The sequence below is a fragment of the Chiloscyllium plagiosum genome, chromosome 38, assembly GCF_004010195.1.
Source record: "Chiloscyllium plagiosum isolate BGI_BamShark_2017 chromosome 38, ASM401019v2, whole genome shotgun sequence".
NCBI lineage: Eukaryota > Metazoa > Chordata > Chondrichthyes > Orectolobiformes > Hemiscylliidae > Chiloscyllium > Chiloscyllium plagiosum.
This window is the reverse complement of record NC_057747.1, coordinates 8,393,799-8,412,096: the sequence shown is the minus strand read 5'-3', so window position 1 is coordinate 8,412,096 and position 18,298 is coordinate 8,393,799. Positions and strand designations below refer to the sequence as shown.

At 43.3% G+C, this 18,298-nt stretch overlaps 1 protein-coding gene across 2 annotated transcripts in view; it reads left to right on the top strand.

Annotated features, from left to right (window-relative positions):
- Nucleotides 1-18,298, top strand: part of LOC122541703 (protein TBATA-like) — a 44,376-nt gene that overhangs the window by 3,583 nt on the left and 22,495 nt on the right. For both annotated transcript variants that reach the window (XM_043678594.1, XM_043678593.1), the window contains exons 2-4: nucleotides 9,569-9,636; nucleotides 12,347-12,600; nucleotides 14,607-14,786. In XM_043678594.1, coding sequence (XP_043534529.1) covers nucleotides 9,590-9,636; nucleotides 12,347-12,600; nucleotides 14,607-14,786 — 481 coding nt within the window. In that variant the 5' untranslated portion in view covers nucleotides 9,569-9,589. The remainder of the gene's footprint in view (nucleotides 1-9,568; nucleotides 9,637-12,346; nucleotides 12,601-14,606; nucleotides 14,787-18,298) is intronic.

Genomic DNA, 18,298 nt, shown 5'->3' with positions numbered 1-18,298 from the left:
TATCAGAATTGACAGCCATGCCAATAATAGTGGGAGGTGGTGGGTTCATTAGGAAGTGCTTGAGATGGTTGATGATTCTTTGGGAATTCCAAGGAGTTGTCGATGATACGGCAGGGACACGTGGGAACCTCAATTCCCAATTTGACCCCTGGATTTGCTACACCCATGTGGCAATGAATTCACGTATGAAATGACCTGCATTGTGTTGAGAGATTTGTTCCAAATACTGCATGTAAGGTGTTGGGGTCAGTTAGCTCAGTTGGATGGAGCGGATGATTTGCAATGCACAGTAAGGCCAGCAGTGGGTTCAATTCCCACACCAGCTGAGGTTACCATGACGGTCCTGTCTTCACAACTCACTCCTTGGCTGAGCTGTGGTGACACTCAGGTTAAACTCGCCATCAGTTGATGAGAGAGCAGCCCTATGTTCTTCTGGGACTATGGCGACTTTACTAAGAAAGGCATTGATACAGGGGAAACTACAAAGGGGTTCCCAAAGAGGGAATTAATTCAGTAGGAAGATAGTTAAGTAAGTAGACCTCTGAAAACACCAAGATGGAATTCAGAAGAGATAGGAGAAATGGTCAAGCGTAGAGTAACTTTTGAGTGCTCTTGTGTCACTGCAGTAATGTTTCTGCCTCTGGGCTGGAAGGTGTCGGTTCAATTCCCACCCACCCCAGAAATGTGTCATAGCCCTTCTAGTTAAAATTACTAAAGAACTTCGATCGATGGATAGTAAACAAGTGACTGCAGGCAAAATCACAGGAAAGAGGAGAGCAAAAAGCTTAGATAAAATCAGAGCGTGCTTAGAAAGAATGGAGAAAATTAAAAGAATAGAGAAAATGTTAAACATGCTGAGAGAATGAAAAGCTGCTGAACAAAGAAGTCAGTTAGACATAGGGACTAAATGGATTTTCTGACGAAGTCGATTCCTGCCATTCAAATGTTTCACATTCTGCTTTTCCTCTTAAGTATAAATCATTGTGAATGCCGCAAAGTACATTCAAATTATAAACTGACCGTTAAATATTTTACCTTTAGATTCAGCTATTTTATTTTTTAAAATTCTTATCAAAAACTTATGAGAAAACAATCTACATATTGATTCTTTTGCTGAATAATCCATTCAACTACAATTGTCTTCAAGGGAATTTTTAAAAAGCGAGAGAAAAAATATCAAATTTCATTTTACCATTTCCTACGGGAGTTGATAGTTATAGTTATCTTTATGGCACAAGCATCTTGCCAATATGTTAATGAAAGTCACGGCTTTTCACCCTTTTTAATTCACTTATGGGACATTGGTTTGCTGGCTGGGCATCATTTATTGCCCATCTCTAATTACCCTTGAGAAGTTGGGGGTGAGCTGTCTTCTCAACCCGCTGCAGTCCATGTGCTGTAGGTAGATCCACAATTCCTTTAGGAGGGAATTCCAGGATTTTGACCCAGTCACAGGGAAGGAACTTTCCAACTCAGAATGGTGAGTGGCTTGGAAGGGAACTTGAAGGTGGTGGCGTTCCCATGTATCTGCTGCCCTTGTCCTTCAAGATAGAAGTGGTGATGTCTCAGGCACATTGGTGAATGTCTGCAGTGCATCCTGTAGATAGATACACTGCTACCACTGAGTGGCAGTGGTGGACAGAGTGGATGTGGTGCCAATCAAACAGACTGCTTTGGCCTGGATGGTCTCAAATGTCTTGAGTATTTTTAGAGCTGCATTTATCCAGGCATGTGGGATGTAGCCCATCACACTCTTGACTTGTGCTTTGTTGATGCTGGACAGGCTTTCGGGAGACAGGAGGTGAGCTAGTTGCTGCAGGGTTCCTACTTTTGACCTTTTCTTGTAACCACAGGACAATTGGATTAGTCCAGTTCAGTTTCTGCTGAATGGTAATTCTCAGGATGTTGATAGTGGGGATTGAATGATGGCAATGCCACTGAGTATCAACATGCAATGATTAGATTCTCTCTAGTTGGAGATGGTCTTTGCCTGGCATTCATGTTGAGTTAACGTTACCTGCCATTTGTCAGCCCAAGCCTGCTTGAGTATCTGAGGAGATAGCGAATGGTGTTGAAGATTGTGCAAGTAACAGCAAACACCTCCACTTCTGACCTTATGATGGAGCAGCTGAAGGTGGTTGGACTTGGGGCTCTACCCTGAAGAACTCCTGCCGAGATATCCTGGAGTTGAGGTGATTGAACTCCAACAACCACAATCATCTTCCTTTCTGCCAGATATGACTCCAACATGCGGAGAGTTTGCTCCCTGATTGACATTGATTCCTGTTTTGCTAGAACTCCTTGATACCATGTCGAAAGGCTGCTTTGATGTCAAGGACAGTTACTATCACCTCATCTCTGGAATTCAACGTTTTAGTCCATTTTTGGTCAGGAGCTGAGTGGCACTGATGGGACCAGACTGAGTATCAGAGAGCAGGCTGTTGCCAAGCAAGTGTTGCTTACTAGCACAGTTGATGACATCTTCCATTACTTCAGTAATTATTGATAGTAGACCTCTGAGGGGGTAATTGGTTGGATTGGATTTGTCCTATCTTTTGTGTACAAACCTGAGCACTTTTCTACATTGTCAGATAGATGCCAGTGTTGTAAGTGTCCTGGAAGAGCTTGATTAGGGGAGCAGCAGGTTCTGGAGCACATGTCTTCAGTACTACTGCCAGACCATTGTCAGGGCCCATAGCCTTTGCAGTATCCAATGTCGCCAACCACTATAGGGAGAGGCTGAACAGGCTGGGGCTGTTTTCCCTGGAGCGTCGGAGGTTGAGGGGTGACCTTATAGAGGTTTACAAAATCAAGAATGGCATGGATAGGATAAATAGACAAAGTCTTTTCCCTGGGGCTGGTGAGTCCAGAACTAGAGGGCATAGGTTTAGGGTGAGTGGGGAAAGATATAAAAGAGACCTAAGGGGCAACTTTTTCATGCAGAGGATGGTATGTGTATGGAATGAGCTGCCAGAGGAAGTGGTGGAGGCTGGTACAATTGGAACATTTAAAAGGCATTTGGATGGGTATATGAATAGGAAGGGTTTTGAGGAATGTGGGCCGTGTGCTGGCAAGTGGGATTAGATTGGGTTGGGATATCTGGTCGGCATGGACGGGTTGGACCGAAGGGTCTGTTTCCATGCTGTACATCTCTATGACTCTATGACTCTATTTAGAACATAGAACACAGAACATTCCAGCGCAATACAGGCCCTTCGGCCCTCGATGCTTCAGCCACCTGCGAAATTAATCTGATGCCCATCTAACCTACACCGTTGTATTATTATCCATTTGTATGTCCAATGCCCATTTAAATGCCCTTAGCATGGGCGAGTCTACAATGGTTGAAGGCAGGTTGTTCCACGCTCCTAAAGAAACTACCCCTGATACCTGTCCTAAGTTGATCACCCCTCAATTTAATATGTTCCCTTGTATTAGCCTTCACCATCTGAGGAAAAAGGCTCTCAGTGTCCACCCTAACTAAAGCTCTGATTATCTTATATGTCTCAATTAAGTCACCTCTCAATGTTCTTCTTTCCAATAAAAACAGCCTCAGTTCCCTTAGCCTTTCCTTGAAAGACCTTCCCTCCATACCAGGCAAAATCCTAGTAAATCTGCTCAGAATCCTTTCTAAAACTTTCACATCCTTCCTATAATGTGGTGACCAGACTCCAGGTGCGTCCTTACCAGTGTCTTGTACAGCTGAAGCATGACCTCATGCCTCCGAAACTCAATTCCCCTACCAATAAATACCAACATACCATATGCCTTCTTAACAACCCGATCAACCTGGGTGGCAACTTTCAGAGATTTATGCAGCTGGACACCAAGATGTCTCTGTTCATCTACATTGCCAAAGACTTTATCATTAGCCCAGTACTCTGCATTCCCATTACTTCTTCTGAAGTATTCTGTCTCACACTTTTCCACATTAACCTCCATTTGCCACTTCTCAGTCCAGCTCTGCATCTTATCTATGTCCCTTTGTGACACACAATATCCTTTGGCACTATGCACAACTCTGCCTACCTTAGTGTCATCTGCAGATTTACTAATCCATCCTTCCATGCCCAGCTCCAGATCATTTATAAAAATGACAAACAGCAGTGGCCTCAAAACAGATCCTTGCAGCACACCACTGGTAACTGAACTCCAGGATGAACATTTCCCATCAACCATCACCCTCTGTCTTCTTTCAGCTAGCCAATTTCTGATCCAAACCGCTAAATCACCTTTAATCCCAAAACCCCTTATTTTGTGCAATAGCCTATCATGTGGAACCATATAAATGACTTTACGCCACATACACCACATCAACCTCCTTGCCTTCATCGCACCTGTTTTGTCACCTTCTCGAAGAACTCAGTAAGATTAGTGAGGCATGAGCTACTCTTCCAAAAACGTGTTGACTATCCCTAATCAAACTATTCTTTCCAGATGATTATAAATCCTGTCTCTTATAACCTTTCCCAACACCTTCCCCAAACCAAACTAAGGCTTACTGGCCTATAATTACCAGGGTTGTCTCTACTCTCCCTCTTAAACAAGAGAACAACATTTGCTATCCTCCAGTTTTCTGGCACTGCTCCTGTTGACAATGATGACATAAAGATCGAAGCAAAAGTTCTACAATTTCCTTGCTGGCTTCACAGAGAATCCGAGGGTAAAGTCAATCCAACCCAGGGGTCTTATCTATTTTCAGATCTTCCAAAATTGCTAAAAACTCCTCTTTGTCAACCTTAATCCCATCTATTTTAATAGCCTGTATCTCCCTATCCTCACTAACATTGCCTTTTCCAATGTGAATACTGATGAAAAGTATTCATTACGCGCTTTCCCTATGTCCTCAGATTCCACACACAACTTTCCACTGCTATCTTTGGTCCTAATTTTACTTTGTAACTCTTTTATTCCTGATATACCTATGGAAGGTCTTAGGGTTTTCCTTGATCCTATCCGCCAACAACTTATCATATCCCCTTCTCACTCTTCTTAGCCCTCTCTTTAGATCTTTTCTGGCTAACTTATAATTCTCAAGCCCCCTAACTGTGCCTTCATGCCTCATCCTCACACAAGCCTTCTTCTTTCTCTTGACAAGAGATTCAACTTCCTTAGTAAACCATGGCTCCCTCTTGCGACAACCACCTCCCTGCCTGATAGATATATACTTATCAAGGATCTGCAGTAGCTGTTCCTTGAATAAGCTCCACATTTCAACAGTGTCCATCCCCTGCAGTTTCCTTCCCCATCATATGCATCCTAAATCTTGCCTAATTGCATCATAACTGCCTTTCCCCCAGTTATACCTCTTTATATTTCTTGATATCATATGGTGTGAATCGAATTGATTGAAGACTGGTATCTGTGATGCTGGGGTCCACTGGAGGAGGCTAAGATGGATCGCTCACTCAGTACTAGGGAGTGGCATGGTGGCTCCGTGGTTCAGCACTGCTGCTTCATAGCGATTGGAAACTGGGTTTAATTTCTGTCTTGGGCAACTAACTGTGTAGAGTTTGCACATTCACCCTGTGTCTGTGTGCTCTGGTTTCCTCCCACAGTCCAAAGATGTGAAGGTTAGGTGGTTTAGCCATGGAAAATGCAAGGGTTGGGTTTGGGTGGAATGTTTTGTGGACTCAATGGGCTGCTTCCACACCATAGGGATTCTCTAAAGATTGCTGCGAACACTTTAGCCTTGCCTTTTGTACTGATCAGCTGAAATGTTCCATCATTGAGGTTGGGGATATTTGTGGAGCCTCTTCCCCCAGTGAGTTGTTTAATTATCCATCACAATTCATGACTGGATGTGGCAGGATTGCAGACTTTAGATCTGAGCCGTTGGGTGTGGGATCACCTAGCTCTGTCTGTCACAAGCTGCCAATGCTGTTTAATATACAAGCAGGCCTGGTGTTTCTCCTGGCACATACTCCTGCACTCTCTATTGAACCAGGGTTGAGTCCCTGGCGTGATGGTAAAGGTTGAGTGGGGAATATGCCAGGCCATGAGGTTGCAGATTGTGTAGGAATATGATTCTGCTGCTGCTGTTGGCCCACAGCACTTCGTGGATGCCCAGTCTTGAGGTAGGGATGGACAATAAATGCTGGCCTAGCCAGCATTGCCTTCATCCTGTGAAGGATTGAAAACAAAACTCTCTCCCAACCACTTTTGCTGGGTCTGTCCTGCAGTTGAGGCAGGACATTTTCAGGGATGGTGATGCTCGCGTCTGGATTGTTGCGTGTAAGCTATGATTCAATGAGTGCCAGGCTGTTGCTTGACTTATCTGTGGGACAGCTCTCACAGTTTTGGCATAAGCTCCTAAATGCTAATAAGGGGGAACTTGCAGAGTTAACAGGGCTTTAATAGCATACTCCTTAAATCAACATAATGATCTTTCAATCCTTTTCTGATCCAATTCTGCATTGAGTATGTGTTGAAGAGCCCACTGCAAGGACTGCAGGAAGTGGCAATGGCCTCAAACCCATTACAGTCTTAATTCACACATTCCTACCTGTTATTGTGCAATCCTGTTACTGGGCCAAACCTTGCAGAAATGGGACAGTAATTGGTGCGCCATTGGTTCGACTTTCTCATCCAGCTCTCAGCTTGAACATAATTTGAACTGGAACTTTATATAAGTAAGAGTCAAAGTGCGGCACTGGAAAAGCACAGCAGGTCAAGCAGCATCTAAGGAGCAGGAGAGTTGATATTTCAGGCATAAGCCCTTCATCAGGAATGTGGAGATGAGCAATAAATAGGAAGTTTGGGGATCGGCTGGGGGAAGGTAGGATGATCCAGTAACAGCAAAGACAATGAGGTATCTAGTGTCTTAATATATAGCAGGACTGATGCTGTATCCTCTCTAACTGCAACAAGGATAGAACCCTCCTGATCCTCACCTTCCACCCCACTAATCTCCAGATACAACGCATTATCCTCTGCCATTTTCACCACCTACAGGCAGATCTTACCAACAGAGACATACTTCCCTCCCCACCCCCCTCTGTATTCCTCAGAGATCATTCCTTCCATAACCGCCTTGTTAGGTCCATGCCTCTCACCAACCCACATTCCACACGCAGCACCTTCCCCTTGCCACCGCACAAGGTATAAAACCTGCACCCACACCTCCCCCCTCACCTCCACCCAAGGATCTTTTTCACATCCAGCAGAGATTTTCCTGCTCATCCACTCACCTCATCTACTGTGTCCATTTCTCTCGATGTGGTTTCCTCTACATTGAGGAGACAGGACGCCAATGCACAGAGCATTTCAGGGAACATCTCTGCGCCACACCCACCAAATATTCCCACCACCCTGTGGCCGACCACTTCAACTCCCTCTCCCACTCTGCCAAGGACATACAGCTCCTCCACCGCCAAATCCAACCACCCACCAATTGGAGGAAGAATACCTCATCTTCCCCCTTCGGACCCTCCAATCACACAGCATCAATGTCAATTTCACCAGTTTCCTCATCTCCCCTCCCCCATCCCATCCCAGATCCAACCCTCCAACTCGGTGCCTCCCTCTTGAACTGTCCTACCTGTCCATTTTCCTTCCCACCTATCCGTGTCATTCTCCTCATGGACCTATCACCATCACACACCACCTGCATCCACCCATTACCTTCCCACCTACCTTCCCCCAGCCGATCCCGAAACTCCCTATTTATTGCTCATCTCCACATTCCTGATGAAGGGCTTATGCCTGAAACATTGACTCGCCTGCTCCTCGGATGCTGCCTGAGACCTGCTGTGCTTTTCCAGTACCACACCTTTTGACTCTGACTTCTCCAGCATCAGCAGTCCTCACTTTCTGCCTGATGGTGTAACCCATTAATCAATGATACTTAAACATTGAAAAAAGAATTGAGGCAAACAGAAGGGTGAATTAGACCCCAAATAAACACAAAAAGCAAAATGAAGAGAAGGAAGGAAATGTTATTTAGAGAGAAAGAGAAAGACATGCAGAAAGTCAAGAAAATACAATGCTTTCAATGGATAAGTAATGTGCAAAGGTGTAAATGCCTGAAAAGGAATGGGGAGACTGAGGGTGAAGTGTCAGTGGGTAAGACCATCATGGTAGCTCAGTGGTTAGCACTGCTGCCTCTCAATGCCAGGGACATGAGCTCAATCCCAGCCTCTGGTGACTGTCCGTGTGAAGTTTGCATGTTCTCCCTGTGTCTATGTGGGTTTCCTTCCACAATCCAAAGATGTGCAGGTTGGGTGAATTGGCTGTGCTAAATTGTCCATCGCATTCAGGAATGTGTAGGTTAAGGGAATGGGTTTGGGTGGGATACTCCCTGGAGGGTCGGTATGGACTTATTGGGCCGAAGGGCTTGTTTCCACACTATAGGTATTCTATGATCAGAATTTTGTTCACTTAAACCCTCACCTTATATATCAGTTGATCTGATCTTCCAATGCTGTATCTTCTGTGTTTTCACAAAGAACAGTTCCTGCTCAAAATCTGCTCCCCATTTGTTTAATGCTGGCATTGTTTGTTCCTTTCAATCACTGAATACTGTGAGCTATTACTCTGACCTTGCAAAAGATGTCTGCTTTTCCCCTCCACAAAAGCTTCTTTTGTTACCAATTTGTGACATGATAACAACTGCACTGGAGGTCAGCAATGCATCCACTTGATTTGATGCATTCATGGTTTAAATGGTTTCAGCTCATATATTTTCCCTCCCTGAACAGGTTTGCCATATACTTTAACAATTTAAAATGTATCCATTGAACATGACTGCAATACAGGAACCCATCTTCAGATTCCCAAATGTAACATTGAGACTACCCTCTGAAAAGGCTCCATCTGTAAATCTGTTACTGAACAGACTTCTTGAACACTGGTTAGAGAACTATTTGAATGCCAGGAGAATGCAGTAAGATGTAATGAATACATGAAGTAATAAACCAGGATGAATCGAACTGCATTCCAGACTCTCACACCTTCCTACCACAGTTAATTACTGATTTGCATCCTGAAAGCCCTGGTAACACTGCTTAACAACACTGTTACCCTCAAACTTTCACAATGTGATCCCTTGAACACTGGTGCATTAAACTGGGGTCACATCAGGAAAGGAGAAAGTGAGGTCTGCAGATGCTGGAGATCAGAGCTGAAAATGTGTTGCTGGAAAAGCGCAGCAGGTCAGGCAGCATCCAGGGAACAGGAGAATCGACGTTTCGGGCATAAGCCCGAAGAAGGGCTTATGCCCGAAACATCGATTCTCCTGTTCCCTGGATGCTGCCTGACCTGCTGCGCTTTTCCAGCAACACATTTTCAGCTCACATCAGGAAAGGTTGAGGTAACATTATGCAAGAACGTAGTTCTCTCTTTTCAACAAGGACGATACTTCTGCATAAAAGACGAGAGCTATTAATCATAAATAATTGAATAGATACATTTGCTTTCTGGTTGATGAGAACATGTGGTATCACTGAAGGTCAGGGAGATTATATGTTTAATTCTAAACTTAATTGCTCACATTGAGTACTGTTTGGTTCTATTAATGTTTTCTGTTCTTGCTGATGTATCTTTGTCCTTTTCTCCGTTTGTATATCAGCATGTGCGCAGAATTAATACAATGACAACAGCAACAAATGAAGTTGTTGCATCCAAATACAAGCAGGAGTAAGTATGCCACAATATGAGAACCAGTCCATTTTTGCTTTTACTCTAAACTTGATAGGTTATCACTTGTTAAAGTCACAATTTAATGCCACATATCTTCTAGTACTCATGCACTCCATTTAAAATTATCGATAGCAGAAACTCCTCTCCAAAGCGGAATTGGATTTTCATTCGACGTTGCCTAGCAGTTAATCAAAAGTAGAAGTGTTCATTTAAATGTTACCACAGACATTTTTATTTGGGGTATAAGAGCAGGCCTAGGTTTACGGTGAGAAGGGAAAGATATAAAAGAGACCTAAGAGGCAACTTTTTCATGCATAGGGTGGTGCGTGTATGGAATGAGCTGCCAGAGGAAGTGGTAGAGGCTGGTACAATTGCAATTTTTAAAAGGCATCTGGATGGGTATATGAATAGGAAGGATTTGGAGGGATATGTTGGCAGATGGGACTAGATTAGGTTGGAATATCTGGTCGGCGTGGACGGGTTGGACTGTAGGGTCTGTTTCCACACTGTACATCTCCATGACTCTACGATTCTAAAAGAAATAGGAACAGGAATAGGCCATTTGGCCCATCGAGCCTGCTCTGACATTCAACAAGATCATGGCTGATCTTTACAAGAACTCAGCTCCACTTACCCACCCGCTAACAATATCCCTTAATTCCTTAACTGTTCAAAATTCTACCTATCTTTGCCTTCAAAATATTCAATAAGGCAGCCTCAACTGCTTCCCTGGGCAGGCAATTCCACAGATTCAACACCCCTTTGGGTGAAGAAGTTCCTCGTCAACTCATAGTTGCACCATAAGTCTGCTCCATAAGACCATAAGACACAGGAGCAGAAGTTAGACCATCTGGCCCATTTGGGGGGGAGGGGAGAGGAGGATACTGGGAAGGGAGTTGGGGATGGGAAGTGAGATTACTTGAAATTGGAGAACTCAATGTTGAGATCTCTGGGCATGGCTGACATGTTTTTCAACCCCATTTTCTCACTTTCTCTCGCTAACCTTTGATTCGCTTGGCAATCAAGAACTTACATATCTCTGTTTTAAAACAGACTCAATGACCTGGCCTCCCCAGCGTTCTGTGGCAATGAATTCCACAGATTCACCACTCTCTGGCTGAAGAAGTCTGTCCTTATCTCCATTCGAAAAGGCCTTCCCTTTATTCTAAGGCTGAGCCCTCAGATTCTCACCTCTTCTGATTTTGAGGCTATGTCTATTAGTTGTAGTTTCTCCACCAGTGGTAACAACCTTCTAGTGTATCTATTCCCTTCATACTTTTGTATGTTTCTGTATGATGCCACCCTTCCCTCATTCTGCTAAATTCCAATGAGTTTAGTCCCAGTCTACGCAATCTCTTCTCATAAGCCAACCCTCGCAATTCCAGAATCAATCCAGTGAACCTCCTCTGCACCTCCTCCAGTGCCGTACATCCTTTCTCAAGTAAGGAGACCAAATGGAGTGAAGCCGCTGTTACTTAATACCTGTGTCTTATGAGTCACAATGTTTGGTTTCCCAACACTAAAATGTTTCACCAACATTACTTACTGATGCAACAACTTGCATTTACATAGCAGATTCAACATAGTAAATGTGCCAAGAATGAATGAATAGCAGCATTGGAATCAGGGTAAAATTATGTTTTGGAGAACTGTTACGTTTCTGTTCCTGCTGCATCTTGAGCACCTGGCCATGTTATTTCTCTCTTCCTCTTTATGTCAGTCTGTTCCTACCCATTTCAGAAAGCCTTTCAAAATGGGGAAATCTGCTTTGATAGATTTCCACAACACAGATCCACTCTCCTTCGTATTTTTCTGAATCTTTTCCAGGTGCTAAACTGCCATTAATGCTATGAGTTCTTCCGTCAAGTATTAATTAATCATCCTCAAAAATAAAACAATGCTATCGGGATAAAATCTAAACAAAATATTGACCGGTTAGTGATAGATTTAAGGCAGATTTCAGAGGCAGGTTCTTTACTCAGAGACTGGTAAGGGCATGCCTGCCTGCCAATGTAGTTAACTCAGCCACATTAGTGGGACTTAAACAATCATTGGATAAGCATATGGATGATGATGGGATAGTGTAGGGGGATGGGCTTAGATTAGTTCACAGGTCGGCGCAACATCGAGGGCCAAAGGGCATGTTCTGTACTGTATTGTTCTATTGTTCTATTGTTATAGAAGAATTATTGATTTGATTTAAGTCTTACAGAATCGTAACCATAAGTGCATGATCAAAACTCTGCATTACACAGCACTTTGATGGAATACATTATCCAAGGCATTTCACAGGGCCACTGTCAAAGAGAAATTGACAAGATTAAAACAGGTCACCAATAGCTTGACTAAGGAAGTAGATATTAAAGAGCATTTCAATGTGAGAGAAGGAGCAAGTTCCAAAGCTAGGGGCCCTGGCAGCTGAAGACACAGCCACCAATGGTAGAGCAATTAAAATAAGACTTGTGCAAGAGGCCAGAATTGAATGATCACAGAGATCCCAGAGGGTTATGGGGCAAGGAGAAGTTGAGATGGGCAGTGATGAATCTCTAGAAGGAATTAGAAAAATGAGGAGGAGGTTACTCAAAGATTACACGCTTTTGTTGAAGCAGGGATCATTTTGATTTCTGCCTCTTTATGATACAATTTGAAACTTGTAAGTTTCATTCTTGGATAATATTTTGTCATTGACTCTGTTTCTTTCTGAAAGTACCGAGAAGGCATCAATAAAGGAGACAATGGAGAAATTAGGGCAACCAGTGATCGACCCATTCATGAACAAGGAAGAGGACAAGATGATGGACAAACTGGGCACTGTGCCTCTTAATTCACTCCTACGCTTCAGTGTCGATGCCGAAAGGGCCCAGTCTAAACCAAAGAGCAGTTCACGTTTTGGAAGGCTCAGTTACCATTCCTTTTTCTCACGGCACAACCCTCATCCTCATCGAGTAAGACACATCAATGGTGAGACCTATTTGTAAGCGTTTCATTTGCATCTCAATACAATTTGGTAACATTGAAGGCCATTTCACCTATCATAATGTAACTATCCATAAAAAAAATATATTCACACCATAAATTATTTCAGAACCTTTATCTCTCCACGCTACATATTACATCATTCGTTATCGATTGCTGCTTGCATGAGGATGAACTATTTGGTCATCCTGAATTTGCGTTATAATGCATATCCATAACCCCTTAATTACTCTGTGTTCAATTCTATAGTAGAATTACAGGTTTCTCTGAGTTTAATTTAGATAAATGTGAGGTGCTGCGTTTTGGAAAGGCAAATGGGTGGCATGGTGGCTCAGTGGTTAGCACTGCTGCCTCACAGCGCCAGAGACCCGGGTTCAATTCCCGCCTCAAACAACTGTCTGCGTGGAGTTTTCACATTCCCCCTGTGTCTGCGTGAGTTTCCTCCGGGTGCTCCAGTTTCCTCCCACATTCCAAAAATGTGCAGGTTAGTTGAGTTGGCCATGCTAAATTGTAGTGTTAGGTGTAAATGTAGGGAAATGTATCTGGGTGGGTTGCTCTTCAGAGGGTCGGTGTGGACTTGTTGGGCCGAAGGGCCTGTTTCCACACTGTAAGTAATCTAAATCGGGCGAATCCTACACATCTAATGGTAGGATCCTGTTGCTGAACAAGGAGATCTTGGAGTGCAGGTTCATCGTCCCTTGAAAGTGGAGTTGCAGGTAGACAGGATAGTGAAGAAGGTTGGTATGCTTGCCTTTATTGGTCATTGAGTATAGGAGTTGGGAGGTCATGTTGCAGCTGTACAAGACAATGGTTAGGCCAATTTTGGAATACTGCATTCAATTCTGGTCTCCCTGCTGTTGCAAAGATGTTGTGAAATTGAAAAGGTTCAGAAAGGATTTACAAGGAAGTTGCCAGCATGGAGCGTTTGAGCTATAGGGAGAGACTGAATAGGCTGGGGCTGTTTTCCCTGGAGCAACGGAGGTTGAGAGGTGACCTTATAGCAGTTTATAAAATCATGAGGGGATAAAATCATGATAGGGTGGATAGTTAAGGTTTTCTTCAAAACTAGAGGGCATTGGTTTAGGGTGAGAGGGGAAAGATTTAAAAGGGACCTAAAGGGCAACTTTTTCATGCAGAGAGTGGTGTGTGTATGGAATGAGCTGCCAGAGGAAGTGGTGGAGGCTGGTACAATGACAACATTTAAAAGCCATCTGGACAGGTATATGAATAGGAAGGGTTTAGAAGGATATGGTTCAAGTGCTGGCAAATGGGACTAGATTAATTTAGGATATGTGGTTGGAATGGATGAGTTAAACCAAAGGGCCTGTTTCTGTGTTATACATGTGTATGATTCAGATTTTAAAAAGACATGGGGGCAAATATTTTACACAGAGGGTGATTCATGTGTGGAATGAACTTCCAGAGGAGGTTGTAAATGTGAGTACAATTACAACGTTCAAAAGACATTTGGATAAGTACATGAATAGGAAAGGTTTGGAGGGATATGGACCAGGAGCAGGCAGGTGAGATTAGTTTTATTTAAGATTATGTTTGGCATTGACTGGTTGGACCAAAGGGTCTGTTTCTGAGCTGTACATCTCTGTGACTGTAAGTGGATTTACAGTAGTAAAACTTTCCATGCATATGATCCTTATCAGTGACAGATCTGATATCTATCTAGCCAGATCATGCATGTTGAAAATATTGATGCCAGTGTACAGATACAAAATGTATGAGGGAATGTCTTTTAGATCACTCAATGTATAGTAAAATTCAAGAGCTGTTGTATTGCTGTACAATTACGATATTTAAAAGGCATCTGGACAGGTATATGAATAGGTAAGGTTTAGAGGGATATGGTCTAAATGTTATCCCTATCTCTAGGCCAGGAATCAAGTCCCACCTGTCCCAGACATGCCTGAACAGGTTGATTTAAAAATCCCTAAAATAAAATTCAGAATGATCTCTTCCCACCTCTTCTCTTTTTAAAGGTCTGAATGGAAATCCTGTCTGTGCAGTCAATGATGACTGGTACATTAACAGTCCATTGTCTCCTCATCCACTGATAAAGAGTCGGCTTCCAACAACAGTCCTCGGAAGGCTTGGATTACCCATCAGTATTTATCAGTGTAATCCATTTGATGACGGATATATCTCAAAGTTTACTGTAGGTATGTATTGCCTTTATTGTGTGACTGTATGCTGGCATTTTCTTCCAAAAAGCTCAGAGGAAATAGCAAAAGATTTTCATGTAGTTAAGGTCTGGAGACATTGCCTGAAACTGGGGCAGATGCATTTTAGTCTTGAATGTCCATGTGTCTGTCCTCAGCATGCTGCAGTGTTCCAGTGAATCCTAATGCAAACTGGAGGAACAACATCTCATCTTCAGACTAGGCAAGTTACACCTTCAAATTGTGAACCTGCTCTCATTCCTTTCTCTTCTTTCATCTTTACTTAGGCGAATTGTTAGGTGAATTTGGCCATGCTAAATTGCCCATGGTGTTCAGGCATGTGTAGGTTAGGTGCATTAGTCAGGGGTAAATGTCGAGTAATGGGGAATGGGTTTGGGTGAGTCACTTTTCAGAGGGTCAGTGTGGACCTCTTGGGCGAAATGGCCTGTCTCCATACTGTAGAGATTCTATGATGACGACTTACTTGTTACATACTCTGTCACCATGTCCATCTTCTCGCTCCCTCCCCCCACCCCAGTGGGACTGTCTGTTCTTTCCACTCTGGCAGTTAGACACACCACTGTTCTGCCATTTTCACATTCCGATCACTTAATCTAAATTATCGACATCATTTCTCCCCCACTCTGCATTAATGCTACACCCTCCACACTTCACCTCTGCTCTGAAGAAGAGTCATCTAGATTCAAAATGTTAGCTTGCTGTCTCTCCATGGATGCTGTCTAACCCGCTGTGATCTCCAGCATGTTTTTGTTTTCAGTTCTGATTCCAGCATGTGCAGTCATTTTCTCTGACATTTCAGTCTTTTGTTTGTTCAATCGCTCGATTTGAGCCTCCCATGCAAACGTGCTCGCGAATATTTGCCCATCCTTAATTTCTCTTGAGAAGGAGATGGTGAGCTGTCTCCTTGAACTGCTCCGGATCACGTGGTGTAGGGCAGATCCAAAATGCTACTGGAAAGAGAATTCCTGGATTTTGACTCAGCAACCGTGAAGGAATGGTGATGACACTATCAAGACAGGATGGTATGTGGTTTGGAGAGGAATGTGTAGGTGACGATGTTTGTGTACATCTGTTGCCCTTGTCCATCCAGGGGCTAGAGGTTGTAGATGTGGAAGCAGTCAATTAGACTCAAAAATAGAGACTACTGGAAAAGCTCAGCAGGTCTGGCAGCATCTGTGAAGAGAAATTAAAGTTAACATTTTGAGTCGGGTGACCCTACCTCAGAACTGACAGTGGCTAGGAAAATGTGAGCAGAAGATAGGGTGGGGAGAGGGGGTCAAGGAGTAAATGAGTGGGAATCGAGCCCAAAGAGAGAGAAGAACAGTTGGACAGACAAAGGTGTGGTTAGGAGGGTGAATATGGCTTTTAATGGAGACTGTCATTGGCTAACAGTAGATAGTGTGGAATGGCCTGGTGTGTGGGTGTGGGGTCTAGGACATGGGAGAGTTCAGGCCCTAAAATATTGAGTCCGGAGAGCTGCAGGGTCCCCAAGCGGAAAATGGGGTGCTGTTCTTCCAGCTTTGCACTGACCTTCAGTGGAGCACTGCAGCGAGCCTGAGGCAGAGATGTTGGCCAGGGAAGAGGGCGGTGTGTTAAAGGTTTCGGGCAACTGGAAGCTCAGGATCTTTTTTTGTGGGCAGAACGTCGCTGTGTGAAGCAGTGACCCAGTTTATGCTTCGGTTCCCCAATGTACAGGAGACACACTGTGAGCAGCAAATGCAGTAGACTAGCTTGTATGAAATGAATGAGACTGTTATCTGAAAAGAAAGAATGTGCAGGACTACAAGGAGAAGGTGGGAGAATGACATTCAATAAACTGTTATTCAAAGAGAGCCAATATAGCCACAATATGTATACACATGTGTTTAGGGAAGCAATGACCGAGTGGTATTATTGCTGGGCTGTTAATCCTGAGACCCAGGTAATGTTCTGAGGACCTGGGCTTGAACTCCACCACAGCAGATTTTTGATTTGATTAGATTAGATTCCCTACAGTGTGGAAACAGGCCCTTCGGCCCAACAAGTCCACACCGACCCTCCGAAGAGCAACCCACCCAGACCCATTCCCCTACACCTAACACTATGGGCAATTTAGCATGGCCAATTCACCTAACCTGCACATCTTTGGACTGTGGGAGGAAACCGGAGCACCCGGAGGAAACCCATGCAGATACAGGGAGAATGTGGAATTTGAATTCAATAAAAAGAAAATTTGGAATTAAGAGTCTAATGATGACCATGAATTCATTGTCGATTGTTGGAAAAACGTATCTGGTTCACTATTGTCCTTTAGGGAAGGAAACTGTCATCCTAACCTGGTCTGGCCTACATGTCCTCCAGACCCACAGCCCTCTGGGCAATTAAGGATGGGCAATAAATGCTGGCTGACTCTGGGACGTCCTCATCTCATGAATAAATGTCTAAAAATAGATTGAATTGCCACTTTCTGGGTTGTGATGGTTCTGTGATTTTATCAAGAGTTTGACCAGCAGTATAAATTTGAAATTAATACAAAAACGCAGTTGATTTGTGGAATGGACCTTGAGGAAGGAAGCTGCAAGAAATCTGAAGGTGGTTGTTGATTTGTTACAGAAACTCAATTACATGGGCAATTGTGCAGAATCTACATCCCATAAGTCTTATTGAAGACGTGTAGTGCTGTAATTGAATACTGCATACAGTGTGACGAATGCAACGCAAAAAGACTGACCAGTCCCCAGAGTTGTGCCAAATTGCGCACAAACTGGATTTCCAAATGTAGTATGCTGACTCACGAGAAACAACAACAGAATAAACTCTTTTGAAAAGTCTCACAGGCTTTTTATGATACCTAACTGAACAGAGAAAATAAGCCTTAATAATATATTTTCCAATACAAGTTACAGCAGAACATGTTGGCACAGGTTCAGAATTGTAAGGGACAGAACAATGTTTCCACAGCTTTAAAGGTTGCCATGACAATTGATTTAGTGTCACCACACTCAGTAAAAAGAAAAACAGCGAGAGACAATGAGAAAACTTGAGTTAGTATTCTGGAAGTTTACATCAAATAGGGGTTGAGAACTTTTCCTAACTATATTGTTTAAAATAAAACCTCTATTAGAAAGTGCATATAACCTAAATATCATTTAATATTGTCTGTAAATCATTAATTCCACATCAAACAGAATTTAGATCAATTCAAAGGAAAATGGTTCTCGTGGTTGTGGGTATGTTCATTGATCTGGGAAGTTGATTTGCAGACGTTTCATCCCCTGTCTAGGTGGCATCTTCAGTCTTTGAAGCCTCCTGTGAAGCGTTGCAGTGTCTTCTGGAATTTATTTGGTTCCATTCCTGCTGCTTCTGGTTGCCAGTTCCAGTTGCTCATAGTATGCTTCTATTTTTAACAGCCACAGTGTCAAAGAACGACAGACATAAAATTTCTTCAATGTATTGGCAAATAATGGCAACACACACACACACACACACACACACCTCAGGAAAAATGGCTA